At 36.4% G+C, this 18,177-nt stretch overlaps 1 protein-coding gene across 5 annotated transcripts in view; it reads right to left on the bottom strand.

Annotated features, from left to right (window-relative positions):
• Positions 1–624: 624 nt before the first annotated feature.
• The window catches only part of RERG (RAS like estrogen regulated growth inhibitor), a 113,565-nt gene continuing 96,012 nt past the window's right edge, over positions 625–18,177 (bottom strand). For 4 of the 5 annotated variants that reach the window (XM_072798872.1, XM_072798874.1, XM_072798875.1 and 1 more), the window contains exons 3-5: positions 10,891–10,947; positions 3,930–4,003; positions 625–2,364 (exon numbers count right to left, since the gene is read on the bottom strand). In XM_072798872.1, coding sequence (XP_072654973.1) covers positions 1,957–2,364; positions 3,930–4,003; positions 10,891–10,947 — 539 coding nt within the window. In that variant the 3' untranslated portion in view covers positions 625–1,956. Of the gene's footprint in view, positions 2,365–3,929; positions 4,004–10,890; positions 10,948–13,134; positions 13,299–18,177 lie in introns of those variants that run through there. The other variant, XM_072798876.1, reaches the window with a different exon arrangement.

Here is an 18,177-nt window from a genome sequence, read left to right as displayed (position 1 = left end):
GGTTCCATGCTATTCCTTTTGGGTAGAATATTCTCACCATCTTTCTTTCCTGAGTTGCTTGTATGTATTCTTCAATGCTCAGCTAAGACGCTAACAAATGGAATAAATTGTGTTAAGTTATATGCCCAACTTATATATAAATATTTCCTAATGAATGAATGAAAGCATAAGTGAAGCAAATCTTCCCTAAATTTTCTTCTTCCTTGTCTTCATCCCCACAGCTCCAGAAGAAGAGCTATATGTCAGTCTACTAATAAATTGTATTGGATAATAAATAGTATGGGCTCTATGGTCACATTGTCCCTCTGGGTTCAAATCCTTGTTCCACCTACTAAATAGCTGTGCAATCATTTTTTCTTGGGGCTCAATACCTTAATCCCTGCAATTGTGATCAGAGCAATATCTCTTGCATAGGGTATTTGAGGATTCAATGAGATAATACACAAAGTGCCTAAAATATCACCTAAGCATTCTACCAAAAGAGCTATTATTATGAATGGAAGCTTATTTTTTATATCACATGCACTGCTTTGTCAACTCTGCAATTTGATTGTCTACTCGTCTCTTCTAAAATTACAAACTTTTCATGTTATCACAAGAAAGACTGCTGGATGTGACAGAATGTGAAAATTATGCTTTTTATTGGATCACATAAAATAGTTACACCAAGTTGTCCAAATGCACTGGTGAATTAAAGCCTCCAGCTCTTACAAATTTTTATACATATATCTATGCATTTATAAATACACACATATGTAAAAGATATATATTTTCTTCTAAAATAAAGTGCCCAAATCTTGATATGTGGGGGCATAATAGGGAAAAAAAATCATAAAGTTTTATCAGTTACAGACTGTACTTTCACAATATAAGGATCTGTTTTACACACATTTATCCAGGTATAGTGAACTTTAATTACTCATTCTTTTCTGAATTCTGAGTGAATTAATTTATCCAAAATATTAGAAGTCATATAGCCAATTTAATGAATCAGAAGCTAATTTTTCTTACTGTGCCTAGCATTAAATCCTTGGCTTCCCAATGGAAGGGTAGTTTAGCTTCATTCTTAATTTTCCTGTGTTTTGGACTGTTGTCTTTCTGCTAAGATGATAAGTGGAGAGATAAATGAATCAGACACCTCTAATTCTAAATCCTCTATTAGCATTCAATAAAAATCAGGGTTTGGTGAAAAAAACTTTTAATGTCTTTACATTGCCCTGGGCTTGGTGAGAAATAGCCCAGCAGGATCTGAATTGAAGTATCCTGCTGCCTCTCTTATGATGAAATCTTACTGAAGCGACAGAAGAATCAGAGTACAGTGATCAAGAGCTCATTGAGAGAACCCACTCAAAATGAAATGGAACTCTACTACAGTGGAAAACTTTGTGACAACAGGTTTGAATTTAAGAGCAGAATAAGGGCTAAAAGAAAAACTAGATAATTTAAGATAAGTAAGAAAATTCTCATTTCAAATAGGAACTAGGGTTCTACTCCCTGCTCCAGTATCTCAGCTTTCTTCCTGGGGTTTTATTGTATTTTCTATTATCTTACACTTTTAAGATGATCATTTGCAGTCTTTGACAAGGAATGGAATTTCAAAATGCCTTTGAAAAGCCTTCAACCTATTGAAGCAAGGTGAGGATGCCTAAAAATAGCTTAATATGAACCCAGCCATTTCATAATCTCTGGTGATTACAGGTTCAGACAGCAATAGAGTGGATCTTATTCAAGCAGGAAAGGGAGAAATTGTCAGCACTAAAATCGCATAAAACACTCTATAACTTCTCAACATATGGAAGACCTGGGAACAATGGGAAGTCCAGACATTTCTCAATGTCAGAACAAGGAATGGAGTATTTTCTTTTATTTTGAGACGAAGAAGGGGGAAAAATGGGCAAGAAAGTGTTTCTAATTACCTGACCCACTTCAGTAGGGTCTTTTCAAGAACAGAGCCACCTAACTACTGATTTTAGTGAGCATCTTGTTAATGGCTTGCTTGACATGTGTGGTGGAGCTTCGTCGCCTTGTCTTGCCCTGGACCATCCTCCTGCGACGCACCTCTCGACACAGCTCATAGAATATCTCCGTGATGTTTCCTTCTCCAGTGCAAGCAGAACACTCATAAAAAGCACATGCCAATTCGGTGGCCAGCTTCTCCCCTTCTTCTGTACTAACCTGTCTGGAGTGGTCCAAATCAGCTTTGTTTCCAACCAAGATAAGAGTCACATTCTTAGGCTTTTTTATCTCATCCAGGATGTTCTTAAGTGGGAGAACTTCCTCAAAACTTCCTCGGTCAGTAATGTCATAGACCAGCACAAAGCCTTCCCCCCATCGCATGTGTCCTTCCCTCTGAATGGTATCTTCCTGTTGACAAGGAAACAATGGCAGTTGGGGAATTGGAAGTCATTTCAGTGTATAGATGTTGCTCATGCTAATAATTAGTCCTTAATTACTATTCTTTATGTTTGGTGTCATTAAAATGTCTTGATAGTATGCCCATACAAGCTTACCTTCTCAATCAGCTTGGAATAGAAGCATTACTTACTCACAGACAGATATGTCAAGGAACTAAAAACATTCTAACTGCATAGACCTTTTACTTTCTGCTTCTAATTTTCTACTGGACATATTATTAAATCCATAATTACAAGAACTATAAAGAAATTATCTTAGTTGAGTGCACTGCCTCCAAGGCTTTTCATCACAATTAAAGAATCGGCAAATAGGTAACAAACAAGTAGCTCTTTTGCCACCCTTTAGAGATCAGATTTAGAGGCACAGCTTAGTAAGTGGTTTTGATTTCGTTTTTTGCTTTAATCTCTTTTGCCTGCGGATCATAAACAATTGGGCACCAGGGACAGAAAAACAGTGAAAAATTGTATAGTGAGTCAAACTCAAAGCCAAGGGCTTTTGGCTTTTTTTTTTCTATCTAAACACACCCAAAATATTACACCATCCCAATAATGATAGAAACTCATTTGAAGTGATTTTCAAAGGGGGTGATCACTCTTTCCTAGGAAAGCAGCATGCGAGATTTGAAAATGCATTGCTCACATGGGCTTATATAACTCTGCAGGTATGTAAGTCCCTACCATGTCTCTCTAGAATCAGGGATGGGTGGCAGGGAAAGCATATATAATGAGGTGATGATGAGAAATAAACGTGTCTAGCTGGTTTCAAGAACATTTCTTGGATTAAATACATTAGTTCAAGTCTTCTTCAGGTCATAGGTCACTGATAGAGCACCATGGAACCTTTCAGCTTCCTAACTTTCACTCCTATCGGTCATTTTATTCTTGGGAACTAAGCTTAGCTATGAACCTAGCTGTAATCTCAGAACTGACTGACATTAGGACAAATTTATGTTAGCTTCCTTTGTTATGGATTGCTTATTATACAATTATGTAGCTCAAATCTTCAATAGGATGTTGTGAAGTCTGGAAAGAATATTACAGGAGAGATTCCTAAAATATTCTGAAAAAAGATTTGGAGGTTATATAAGTTTAGAATATAATATATACTGAAACTCTTAAGGATTCATCTTATACCTTGGCATAGAAGGCTCTGAGAACTTCCCTATAACAATACTTGTTTAACTCTATCAGAGCATTTCAAAATACTTAACCATGAACCTCTTAATATCGTGCCAAAATATATGTGGGTAATTCTATTCTAGATGATGTCATCTGGATGTTATAGTATTTTCAATCCTCCTCCCATCCTGCTAAAGTACTGGGTAATTTATATAGGTATGCATACATAAGCTGTTCCATATATGTTAGTATATAAATAACTAGATAATCAAAGAGAAAAGTCTTTAGGCATCATTAGTTAGTTGGAGGAAGGTGTCTTAATTTTATTCATAGTATGCATGTATACATCTCATTTTTATTTGATCCAGGAAATTTTTATCTGAACCCTTTATTCACCTGACCAGCAGTATCTAGTATCTCCATGGTGACAACTTCATCATCGATGGTTGCTTGGTGTCGATAGGTGGATTCTGAGAGAATGAGCAAAAAAAGATAAAAAAGCAAATTAGTTCATGATTTAATTTGATGTTTAAATTACAAAGTTGTCATAGAAGTACATCTGTTTATATAGCATAAGGGAATGTGCATCCTAGAGAGGAGAGGATGGATGTGCAAGAATGTGCCATTTCTATACTCTTTGAAATCCTAGAAGTACAGGTTCTCATGTGCGAGTCACAGATTTTCAGGGTATATAGCATGAGGGTATATCACCTGAGAGAATCTTTGTCTCTTTGCTCATTTTATTCTCCTATGAGGCCAGCTTCCTGATGTTCTCTTCCTTCTAAAATAAGGCCTCTACATCCTAGACTGAGAAAATGATTCCCACAAAATGCCTTCTACCTTGATATTCCTAAAATCCTGTTTCAGGGAATCACAGTTAGTTATTGTACCTGACAAGATGACATATAAGCAGGAGTTGTTCATTGCCTTCAAGACTCCAGCCCTGGAAATGCAGTGGACACTAGATAAGGTGGATAAGCCATTCATGTAAAAGATGACCATGTAAAGCTATGAGAAACCCTTGTGGCAGTAAAAGGCAGTTAGGCTCCATGTTTGGTGGTTGTGAGGAAAGCAGAGGAGGGCTGGGTTGCACAGAGAGAGATGCAACAAAGCAGAGTTCTCCTGCTCATGTTACCTCTTCAAGGTAGAAAAATGACAATAGCTCAGTGCCAGCTGAAGGCTGGTAGGGTAATATCAGAGAGGTCCCCAAACTCTACTGGGGTGAGGAGAAGTCAGCAGATACAAGAACTTTGGGTGGTCTAAGTGTGCCTTTCACCACATGACATGGCCAGAGGTTAAAATAAATACCAACTGGTACTGCTCTGTATAAAAACTAAAACAGTTGAAATAATGAACTCAACAAATGATTGACTGAGCCAATGAAGGTCAGGTTGAAGAACTCTTTCAGAAGGCATCAGTACATGATAAGAAGAAGGAAACTGTAAAAGTAAAATATAAGAGAGATGGATAATTGAAATAGACATGTTATTATCTCTTATAAAATGAGCCTCAAAGAGAATAAAATACACTTGGGGGGGGGCAGTGAAAATACTTGAGGCTGTAATAACTGAGAATTTCCCAGGAGGGAAGGTCTTGAAACAGTTCAGATCCAAAGGACTAAAAGGACAAACAAGGAAAACATCATATATAAACTATATATATATATATATATATATATATATATATATATATATATATATATATATATATATGAAACATATATAAAACATCACAGCAAAATTTAGGGATATCAGTGATAAAGACAAATTTTAAAGGGTCAACAGAAAAAAAGCACATCACCTATAGAAGGACATGACTCAGATTGACATTAGACTTCTCACCAGTAAAACTGAACTTGAGATCCCAATGGAGTAAAATAGACTAATCAAACCACACCAAAAGCAATCAAGAATTATAATTCTTGATGATACCAATATACTGGGGTGGGAGGAGTGGGGAGACACAAGAGGCAGTTCTTTTTTAACCACAGTTTTTGTTACTTTGCTACAAATATAATCTCCTACCTAAAAGACAAACTGCAGAAAGGAAGCTTAACTAAGTAGCATAACCCAGCCTTCTGCCTGCCATCAGCCCTGTGTCATGAACATTGCCATAGGCATGGCACATGGCTGAAATCTTTTCTGAACAGTACAATTTAAAAATGAAGTTATGTTCAATATATTTTAAAAGAGCATATTTTGCAGTATTGTTATTCTGTTAGAATAGGTAATCTGTATGTGGTATGTACAATGATTCTCAATTCTAGAACATTCCATCCTCCTACTCTTTATGTTAAATGAGAGATTATTATTTTGCTAATTTAATGCTCTAAAATACCATGTGTAGCAACTTCTCATCTATACATGTTCTCTTAACTACTTCCTTTTGCGTCTTCAGTGCTCCAGTTTGACAAGGAGAGGCCCAGACAGCAGCATGCATGTTAGGATCTATACCATTTCTGTTTCTTCCACTACTGTTCTGTGGTGGCCTTTGTGCTACCTTCCTTTTTAAAAGGGCTGGCATCAGCCTTAGGGCCTGAAAAACAGAGTTCTGGGCTCTCTTCCATTTCTTTACACCAAAAGTTGTCTGACAGACAGGGACATTTTTCTCTGTTGCTTCCATGATAAATAGGATATGTATTTCAACCACAGAAGGCCACAGTAGGGGGGAAATAAAATATAATGAAAATTGTATGAAGTTGTGTGATTCCTTGGCTGTTTGTTAACTGAAACGAAAATGATGGAATGCAGGAAATGAGGGAATGTCTGCCACAGACATAGCAGCGGGGAGTAGCAGTGATTTCATCTAAGCTGAGTATTGGTTTCATGCCATTTTGAGCCTTTTCTCTTTAAGCCTTTTCTCTCTCATTAGAAACCCATATCTTCATGTAAACAGTGAAGTATAGCCCACGCAGGCAAAATGTTGTGCCTCTAAGCGCTAACTTTAATGAAGCTAATTCTAAAAAAACATATTAAGCACTTTTTGGAATTAAACTTCACTATTCATTCTAAAACAAGAGAAAATGTGTATATGTGGGGAGAGTGGACACACCTTTTATTTTGTTTATGCTAACCTAAAATAGAAATTCCGAGTCTTTTTTTCTTTTTAAAAGGAAGGGGGGGGTGATTGTTTAAGGCATATATCTAAATGAACCAAAATATCATACACTAAAGACCAATATTAGTTTCAAGATGCAATTTGGTATATTAAAAATTATATCTGAATTGCATTGTATATGAACAATACATGATCTAAAACCTGCATTCAGTGACATTTCTATCAATAGAAGTATATTTTGTATACTCCAAGAGAACTTGATGCTCAAAGAGATGTTGTAGATGCTTAATCCTTTACTGATTTAGCTTTTTTTGTGTATTTCGACATATTAATATGGACATTTAGCCAGTACAGTAACAACAGCAGTTAGTAATGTTGATTTATGCTACAGTGGAAATTGTACTGACTTGAGTTCTGTTACTGGTCTAACCTCACACAAGCCACATAATGTGGGATGAATTTACTTCACTCGACTTGTTTCCTTATTTGCCTAATGACGACCTCAATGTTCCCTGCTGTGCCAATACTGAATAGTTTCATGAGTTGGCTAAGTACCTCTGTTTTAGTATCCAATTCAGATAATTTGTTCTGGGTGTGCCTGTCTCTTGTGTAAACCTTTCTTTCCAAACAGTGGGTACTGTGAAGCAGGAAGGAAGAACTAATCACAAAATCCAAGTGTCATTGGGTCTGTCTCCCAATTCCTACCCTCGTTCCTATCTGAGCCTTTACTAACGAGAGAGAGATGCCATAATCCATTCGAACACAGAGTAAAAGGTGCCTCCAAGATGGTAATAGTAGTGGTAAGTGCTGATATGCAGTCTCTCTCTTCTCCAGACACCAACACACACACACACACACACACACACACACACACAACCATACACATCTAAGCCTTTGTCCATATGCTCTGCCACAATCAGCACTCTTCTGAGGGACTCTCAGAAGCAGGGATTCAGTTCCTGTTGGGGATCTAATCAGAACACAGACCCTGTTGCAAATAGAACACTACACTCACCATCATAAAGCACTTTTGCTGGTCAGATGGTGCAAGTCCCAAACCTCAAAGGCTTCAGTGCTGGTTTTCAAATGCTAGTCATAGACCAGCTCTGATCCCTGACAAACATTTCACTGCGAAATGAGAAAAATTTAAGGAAAACTAAAATTGCCTAATGTAAAGAACTGAACTTTTTTTCTTAGATTATAGCCTTAAAACATTTGGATGTTAAGTATACTTGCCATTCTATGAAATGCAAGTGCAAATAGAATATTTAATTTAGGGACCCCCTGGGTGGCTCAGCAGCCTTCGACCCAGGGCATGACCCTGGGGTCCCGGGATCCAGTCCCACATCAGGCTCCCTGCACGGAGCCTGCTTCTCCCTCTGTGTCTCTGCCTGTCTCTCTCTCTGTATCTCTCATGAATAAATAAATAAAATCTTTTAAAAAAAGAATATTTAGTTTAAAATTAGTTTTAAATAATTTTAGTTCTCTCTCACCTCTGTGCCTTGTTTGTATCTCTAATGGCAGTTCCTATGATAATACCTCTCTTTAGAAGACCAAAAAGCAAAACCTACTGAAATGAAAAGTCCGGGAATCATTTGCTATTATAGATGCAAACATTTTCTTCTTAGTTGTACTTCAGAGCAGTAAATATTCAACTTCCCTAATATGTCGAATGGTGCTCATAGTCTTTGGCTTCTCATGGAGCAGTAATTCTATTATAGGTTGAAAACACTGCACTATTAAAAAATGTTGCTACCTATTTTTGTTGAAGTATAATTAACTTAGAGTGTTATAGTATGCTCCAGGTTTTTGAAGAAGGCTCTGGATTCAGAATTCAAGGCTGTTTTGGCAAATATGCCACTTAGCTTTTTAATGGTAGCTTTCCTTTCTCGTGGTGGTTTTGAAACGCTATGATAGTGTAAAGTCAAGCCCAGGAAATGCTTGATTCATCTTGCATCAAATAGATGGGAACCTCCTGTAGGCTTGAACATTGGTGACTTCTAGCATGCACACACACACACACACACACACACACACACACACACACCAGTTTCCAGGGTGAGTTAATGAAACCCTCACCTAGAAGTGAGTCATACATCAGATACTCCTGAAGTCTGATCAAGGCTCTTGTTGCTTAGCAGCAGTAATCCTTTCTGAACAGTACAGTACAAGGTCACTCAATAAAGTTTCATTGTTCCTAGTGAGGGAAGCCTGTATTATAAATAACCAATGCAGGCAGATTTCTATTAACAGCAGTTGTTTTTCAGAAGGAATAAAACAAAAGGGACAATGATTCACCTAAGACTAAAAATAGTAACATTAGTTACTGGAACATATTCAGAGAGGTAAAAAAAAAAGAGATAATTTTTTATAAGCTTCATCTTTTGTTGAAATATACTAGGATTGCTAAGTAAAATCAGGATTTTTCTACTGAACTCCGGTAAACCATTAAGGTTCTCAGGAACTATAATCTTTGTAAAGCTTATATAAGTAATAAAAATATCAGAGGAGAGTGGGACAAAAATAGATAATAAATGATTTTTTAAAAACAAGTGCATGTTTGATACAAATATATCATTTTAAGATTAGATTGCACTTATATTAAAAACATGTTAAAAATTACTGATGTTAAAAAACGATTTAAAAGCAAAAACAGAGAAGTAAAGACTAATAAAAATAGATATGTTATTAGATCATAAAAAACTGAATACTATAAAGAGGTGAATCTTCCCAAAGTAATTTATAGTTTTAATTCAATTCCAGAAAATCATGTCATGCTATTATAGAGTTTTAAAAATTGGCCTTAGAGAATAGACTAGAAATACTAGCCAAAGTAATTTTGTATAAAGTTTAAGAAAGAAGACCTCTCTACTGTGTGTCAAAATGTTCTAAAGAGCACAATTATGAAAAGTGTGTGGTATTGGTGGTGGATATAAAAAAAAAAGCAAATCTAGAGCTGCATCCTAATGTAAATGACCCAATGTACTAAAAAAAAAAAAAAACAGGTTTGGAAGTAGGGAGAAAAGGTGGGGACTATTTAGTAAATAGTAGCAGGACAATTTGTCAACTATTTGGAAACACTGTTGGATCTTGAGCCTGTACTTCTCACAAAAGTAAGTCCCAGATGGATCAAGAAGTTAAAAATTAAATAAACTTAAAAGATCACTCTGTATTCCTGTCTCTGGTCAGTTTTTCTTCATAGTATTTATCACTTTTTGACATATATTTGTTTATTGACTCTTCTGTATTTACTAGATTGTTAGTTCAAAAATCCAGAGGCTTTCCTTTCCTGCCTATTGATGTATCCTCTGCACCTGGAATAATCTGATACATAGGAGATGATTTATGATATTTGCTGAATAAGTGAATAAAAGCAATAAAAGGAGGCATATATGGAAAGAAATATCCCTTTTTACCTGAACACTTGTAAGCTTGGAGTCATAACCAAATCAAAACAAAATGAAATTAAAAAAAAAAAAAAGGAATAATTGCCCATTACACTATTCTAAGGCCAGCTCAGCCTGGATCCTGTTACTGGTAAGGAAACAATGTCTCTCCCTCCTTCTCTGGATTGAAAGTTGTTGCCCTTTACAAAACCAGCCTGGGTCCCAGATGTGTAAGGAACAAAAACTCAAAAGATTATTTCAGAGTAAAATCTGAAGCTGAAATTAGAACCCAGGGATTGTCAGCATTGTTTTGAGGATGACAACAAAATAGGTATCTATTGGACTAGGTATAGGTATGTTTTGGACTATTTAAAAGCATGATGAATGCTTCATACATCAATATTATGCTACTTTCAAGATCCACAGACATTAATTTTTGCTGCTTCTTTTTTTCTTTTTTAAATAGGCTTTACTCAGATCCACTGAAGAGAAACAGTTTATTTTTATGTTTTCCCCAAATCAGTATTCAGACAGTTTATTTTATTGTAATACTCCCCTCAGCATGCCAGTCTCTTCCGCACCAGATTAGTCTTGTCCACTGGTGTCCTCCTTCTCCCACTAGAATGAATGATACTACATTTCCCGAAGGGAGGGCATCATGTTGTACCCACTTCCTTCTTGTCTCGTCTCCAGTCTGACCTATTTTTTTTTCATCTATGCATGAAAACCCTGCATGGTTCTAAGCACAGACAGCATGAGACACATGTCTAGTTTCTTTAAAGACTTTGCATGATTTGATAAGGCACTTCCCAAGCAACTGGTAGGTGCTTCAAAATGTTGCAAAAGAAAATGTCATTGCCGCTTTTAGGTCATAAACTTTGACTGGAAAGAGGAGGAAACAAAATTTGACCTACCAAGAGTGGGATCATATTCCCAGATGAACCGTTTGGTCAGGAATCTCACTACAAGAGCTGTGGAAAAAAAAGAGCAACATTTCAAACAAATTTGTTAATTTTCTTATAGTTCTTATCCTTGTATCGAAAGAGAAATAGCTCAGACAACCATAGTGCTTTATATTTCTTGGCACATAAACTCAATGCATTTATTTACGTTTATTCAAGTACTTTTTCAATTTCATATTGTGGCCTAAAAACTTGTATAATGTTTTAATGGTACATTAACAGGTTAGATTTGTTCTTTTAGTTACAGGGTTAAAACAAACAAAAGACATCACAATGTGAAAATGCTCACATATAAAATTTTTAGCAAAACAATAAATTTGGATGTGTCACAATATAGGTGTCTAAAGTTTGAATATTGATAACAATTAATAGCAGTGAGTTGAAAACACAAAGAATTTTAACTGTAATGAAAAGATCACTAGGTGGTAATTTGCATTTAAAAAATAGATATTTAAATGGGCATTTGGGCGGCTCAGTCAGTTAAGCAGCTGACTCTTAATTTCTTCTCAGGTCATGATCTCAGGGTCATGAGATTGAGCCCTGCACAGGGGGAGTCTGCTCGAGATTCTCTTTATTCCTCTCTTTCTGTCCCCCCCACCCCACTTGTGTGTGTGTGTGTGTGTGTGTGTGTGTATACATGCTCTCTCTCTAAATAAATATTTTTAAAAACCCAGCTATTTAAAATTAAGGATTTTATTAATGACTCATTAAAGCTCATCAAAGATGAAACTGATGAAACAGTACAGTCAGAGGTAGGGTCCTGAACCGTGTGAAACACTACTTGCCTGATCTTCTCAACCCTTACTTCATCTCTATGAGGCAGATACTATGATTGTTTCCATTTTTCAAATAAGGAAACTGAGGCTCTGAAAGCTCAACAAATTTCACTGAGTTCACTTAGCTAGTTAGTGGCCAAGTCAGGACTTGAGCCGTGTAGTCTGTTTCCAAAGCCGGTGATTTATCCATTATTCTGAAGTTAATTTAAGGCCTGGGCCATCCAGATAATACTTGACTAGAACCTGGTGACAGAAGGAGAATTGGTAAAATGTGTCGGCTCCAATGTCCTTAAAAACTGGTAGGACATGGGGCACCTGGGTGGCTCAGGGGTTAAGGGTCTGCCTTTGACTCAGCTCGTGATCCCAGGGTCTTGGGAACAAGCCCCACAGTCGGGCTCCCTGCTCAGCAGGGAGTCTGCTTCTCTCTCCCCCACTCCCGCTGCTGTATGCTAGCGTGCTCTCTCTCTCTCTGTCAAATAAATAAATACAATCTTAAGAAAAGAAAACCAACAACCGATGGGACACATGCTCAACATTTTCCTGTAGGTGTACTGAAAACAGCAGCTTTTAATCTTTAAAATATTCTTTTTTGGAAAAGGGTGTCACAGACACTTTGAAAATGGAATGAGAGCTTGGAATCTGTTCCCTGGTGAAGTGCATATTATGTGCATTTTGGCAAACAACTTCAGCAGGCTAATGAGCCCTCTGAAGACCTTCTGTGGTCTTCCTGGGATCCCACTGATCCTCACTAAAGAATGTCTATCACATTTTATAGTTTAAAAATATCTATTATTAGAGGTTTTTTTTTTTTTATTTTTACCAAAAGGCCCTGGATGTATGAGTCTAAGGATACTCCTGGAAGAAACAGAACTAGTTATTTGGAGATTACTGTTAGTTTCTTTGTTGCCCCTGCAGGATCAGCAGAAGTGTATCGTCCCTATCATAGTGTCTTATGTGAGAGATCACAGTGCAAATTACGATGAGAACCTCATAAAACAGACCACAAACATATGTGGCTTGGCTGGAGACTGAGAGTAGCAATGTTCTTTCTAATTACAGAGTGTGAGTCTGAATTTAAGCCAAAATATTTGCAGTGCCTAAAGTAGCAAGGCCACTGACCCTATAATACTTCCCACAGTGAGTGTACTTGTGGTTTTATCTGCAATTTTCAGTCTGTCACTGTTCACTCTCTTGAGAATCCTTTTTTTTTTTTTTTTTTTTGGGTGTGTAAGACGCAGTAAGCAGTAGACAGATATTTTTCTGTTTTTAAATTAGCATGTTAGGAAACATAACTAACTGCCTACAGTATCCATAGTTCACCTTTTGTTAGAATATGTAGTTTTAACTCTAAAAGTTTCAACTGGAAAAATACATTGATCAGACGTCTTTAAGCAATAATGTAGTAAAATTAAAGTCTTACATAACTGAAGTTTGAACTTCCCCAATTCTAAGACCATTTAAACTTCAATTATTTCTTCAAGAAATCTTTCTAAAATGTATTTGAGACTCCATTGCCTTTCAAAACTGAGTATATTGAACATAACCAAATCATTTAAAAATGCCTAGATCTTAGTTAACCTGGATTAGTACCCTATGCAGTTACACAATAATACTTTCAGAATCCATAGAATGGTTGAAGCAACACAACTCTAGAATGCTAGGGCTTTAAATCATTTTAGTTTTTAAGTATATATATTCATATGTACATAGCTTTTTTTCCTCTCTCAAATACCATGGCTTTCTCTCTTTTTTAAAAGATTTTTTAAAAAATTATTTATTTGAGAGAGAGAGAGAGAGAAAGGGAGAGAGAGAGTACATGAGAGGGGGGAGTGGCAGAGAGAGAGGGAGAAACAGGCTCCCCACTGAGTAGGGAGCCTGATGTGGAACTCGATCCCAAGACCCTGAGATCACGAGCTGAGCCAAAGGCTGGCACTTTACTGACTGAGCCATTCAGGTGCCCCTGGCTTTCTCTTTTTGCCACAGTCACTGAGACCACCTCCAAATCCATCTGTATGCTTCCTTTGTTACTTTTATTATTCCCAAGACCGATAAACCATATTAACAAGCTTGTTAGAATTTTTCTCACATTAGAGTAAATTAGCTCTGTGGTTGGATACTAAGGAAGCCGTTCTATGAATATAAACAGGATTCTGGTGACCTTTGAGATGTCATGTTTGTTGTTGAGAAGCTGAGTTATTGGTTCAGTTGCAGAAAGCCACCTTCCAATGGGGCAGCGTTGCTAGGCTTTGTCATTGAAATCAATCTAAACATTTCTAATATTGTTAAGAGACACACATTATTATTTGATGGCCATTTTAACAATAGTATCATACTTTTAAAGTTCATTCTATTTTTTTTATTGGAGTTCAATTTGCCAACATATAGCATAACACCCAGTGCTCATCCCATCAAGTGCCCCCCTCAGTGCCCATCACCCAGTCACCCCCACTCCCTGCCCACCTCCCTTTCCACCACCCCTTGTTTGTTTCCCAGAGCTAGTTTTTTATTTTAAAAGATTGATTTATTTACTTGAGAGAGAGACAGAGAGACAGAGGGAGAGTAGAGGAAGACAAGCAGATTCCCACTGAGTGGGGAGCCCAATGCAGGACTCGATCCCATGACCTTGAGATCATGACCTGAACCAGAGTCAAGAGTCAGATGCTTAACTAACTGAGCCACCCAGGCGTCCCCAATTCAGTCTATTTCAAATGCAGCAAAAAACATCCAAACCACATTGAAGAATTGACATGCCTTATGTTTATTCTTGAAGGACATGTTTTTATTTCTCTCACACACAGATTATTCATGGAAAAGACAAGCACATTGTCTATATTTTTAAGCTTTCAAAAGTATTTTAATTGAAAATTATTAGTCTCAAGAATGAAAATAACTTTACATCTGTGGAAGGGATTTCTGTTAAAGGCTCTATTATTTACATTGTGTCTGAGGTACTTTTGTGACATTCACCATTTACCGATGGAATCATAGAACTTCAATATTATTTACCCACAAATTTGATTATAATTTTATTTAGGAAATATGACTTTCACATGGGATATGTCTTGCCATGTCTCACCTCTTCCACCACTACCACTCTCATCACATGATTTCACCTGTTAATGATAATACAATTGCTTCCTCAGTAGTGTTCATCCTTCAGCTGCACTCCCAGAACTCCCTCAAACTATTCTCCACAAAGCAGCCAATGCTTCTGTTAAATCATCGCATGCCACATCTTTTCCCCAAATGCTCCCTGACTTTATCTCATTGGATAAATATTTATTGAGTGCCTACTCTATCAGGTTCTATTTTAGGACTTTGGACTAGTCCAGTAAATAAGTGAGGTCATTTCCTGCCACTCCCCCAGTCATGCATTCCGTAAATCTACTACTACTACTAGTACTGTTAATATCACTACTACCACTACTAGTAATAATAGTAATAATAAAAAAACTGAAAAGCTATTTTATTGTTATTATTATTTTACTTGATTTTTTCTTTAGAATCTGTATTCCTGAGGGCATTTAATTGATTTATCACTGTTTTCTAGTATGGGGAACATTGTCTGGCACACAGTAGACTGCAAAACACTTGTTGAATAGATGAAAAAGATACATCAATCCTTGTTACAGCTCACTCTTCTTAGAGTTAGATAACAACCAGGGGTTGAGAGAAGCAGCAGAAAAAACAAAGCAAGAGAGTTCACAACAAAACCATGCCATGTTTCCATAACTTTTTCTTGAAAGTTTATATAAATATATAATCTGCAATGCCTTCTAATGGGTACTTCATAATCCTCCTACAAATTATACTTCTGTAGTTTTTTTAAATGATTAAAATACAGAATTGATTTAATTTTCTTTTGAATACCTTTTCCTCTTCATCCCAACTAGCCTGAGCAAAAGTCTTGATGTAAAATGGTGGTATGGATAATCTTTATGTTTGCTAGCAATCTGATATAAGATCTTGTTTTCCCTGAAGTTTTGAGGTTTGACATATTTAATTGGTTGCAGGTAAGTTTCTGCATTCTGAAATATCTTATTTTCTTCCCTTTGCCTTGAAAACCTACCTTTCCACTAAATAAGCCAAACTTGTCTAAAAGTTAGAGAAGAACATTTTGCTTAATGTATTACCTACTTGAATAACTCTGCATTATATACGGTTTATTTTTATATTACTATAACTGAATTTCATGATTATCTATGAAAGCTGCCTTCTAGCAAAATGGAAAATTCACTAGGTAGAATTTAATCCAAGGAAATATTATTTAATGGCACATCAATTTAATAATTCCATCGGATAGTTCATTTATAAGCAAATGCTAAAAGGTAACATTTCTATATTAAAATAATTATGCCATTTCTAAAAATTAACAAGTCTGGGTGAGTTATTCAAAATGATTTCCAATGTCATTATCAAGAAGAAAATATCAAAAGTACCAACTTTAATGATCAGAATCATATTTTAAAATCATGGTTGAGGGGCAGCCTGGGTGGCTCAGTGGTTTAGTGCCTGCCTTCAGCCCAGGGCCTGATCCTGGAGACCTGGGATCGAGTCCCATGTCAGGCTCCCTGCTTCTCCCTCTGCCTGTGTCTCTGCCTCTCTCTCTCTCTCTTTCTCTCTCTTTCTCTCTCTCTGTGTCTCTCATGAATAAATAAATATATAAATCTTAAAAAAATCAATAAAATCATGATTGAATATGATCTGTATGGTAAACCAACTTTCAGAAAGAAATGAACTTTTCAAGGTAAATGAACACTAACACACATGATAGCCTCAAAAAAATTTAAAAATATACTCAAGAGAGATTCTGACAGAACTTTCAAATATTACTTTTCAGGCTCATGTTCTTAAAACAATTCTTGTGATGCCATTATTTTTCACTTCTACGGTTTACAAAATAACCTGAGGTGACCCAATTAACAGTGTTTATAATACAATTGTTTTGTAGATCCTTAAGTATATATGGTCCCCAAAATATTTGTGGTTATTATTCTTCTCTATAGGTCTCTTGAAGAAGTGTCCTTAATGTGAAAATCTAGTCCTTTTGTCTGAAGGGAACTTTCTTATTTCACTGATATATATTGAATGCTCTATCACTTAAAGCAGTTTCCAGTTACCTGTCCTCTCCAAACTTCAGCTTTCTCATCTATAATATATGGATAGCAATACTACCCTATGGCTCAGAGTTGATTCCCTTGCTTCCCCTGATCCTCACACACTTTCTCAACCTGAATTTCAATCACTTCCAGTAGTGTTCCTTATGCTTAAATCAGCCTGCCAGATTGTTTGTACTATTTAATATCATGCATGTTCATCTCTGAATGCATCTAATCATGTTGTTCCTGCTGCCTTGAAGGTCCTTATCTAACAAATAAAATCCTAATCATTCTTCAAAATCTAGTTCAAATATAACCTCCTTTGTGAAACAGTTCCTTTCTCTATCAATTAGCTACTGCTGCTGAACAAATATATACCCCCAAACTCAGCAGCATGCAACAATGAGTATTTATTATAAGAAAATTATAATGTGCTTATGAAACTGTGGTCAACTGATTGTGCTCGAAAAAGCCCGCTAACTGTGTTTAAAACAGCCAGTTCAGATTGTTTTAGGACAGGAAAACAATTTCTGTTTCAATTAAGAGTACTTCAAAGAACACTGTTCTTCACCTAAATTCCTTTTGAATTCTGCCTGTAATCCTGGTAACACACCCAGTGAAACCCTTGATTTAATATTTGCTCAAAGATGGTGCTTGTTGTCTTCTACATTCATATAATAATGAGAACTTATTATGAATATGTATTAAGTGATGTGTATGGTTTTCATTCTGTAACCTCTGGGACCTTCATAAAAAAATACATAGTTCCTGGGGCACCTGGGTGGCTCAGTTGGTTAGTTAAGTGTCTGCCTTCAGCTCAGGTAATGAATTCAGGGTAATGATCAATCAAGCCCCACATTAGGCTCACTGCTCAGCAGGGGGTCTGCTTCTGATTCTGTCTCCCTCTGGCACGCCTCCTGCTTGTGCTCTCTCTCTGTGCTCTCACTCTCTCCAATAAAAAAATAATAATAGAAAAACATAGTTACTTTTAAGTTGTAAGACCAGTAACTTTGAGATAGTCTTTAATGACCTTCCACAAGAGTCTACTAAGTTCAGAACATTTATGTTGCAATGAGTCTCAATTATTCTGTGGAAAAAAAAAAAAACACAACTATTTCTGCTGAAGGGAAAGAAGGCAAAAGTGGATAATACTAGCAAAAGCATAGCCCACCACGGGTTGCCAGTATATTCACAACATGTTATCCAAATCATTTTTCTATTTTTTTAACAACAAAATGTTTCAACATTCAATAGAATTCTTAAAGCTTGAAAACTACATGAAGACATTATAATAAACATACCCAGTATCCTAAATGTGAAACTTCTCAAAATTAGACTGCCAGACCAGGAGAGAGTAGCTCTCT

Source organism: Canis lupus, chromosome 25 (assembly GCF_048164855.1).
Source record: "Canis lupus baileyi chromosome 25, mCanLup2.hap1, whole genome shotgun sequence".
NCBI classification, from domain to species: domain Eukaryota; kingdom Metazoa; phylum Chordata; class Mammalia; order Carnivora; family Canidae; genus Canis; species Canis lupus.
The sequence above is the reverse complement of the archived record's forward strand: the minus strand, read 5'-3'. Positions and strand labels throughout refer to the sequence as shown.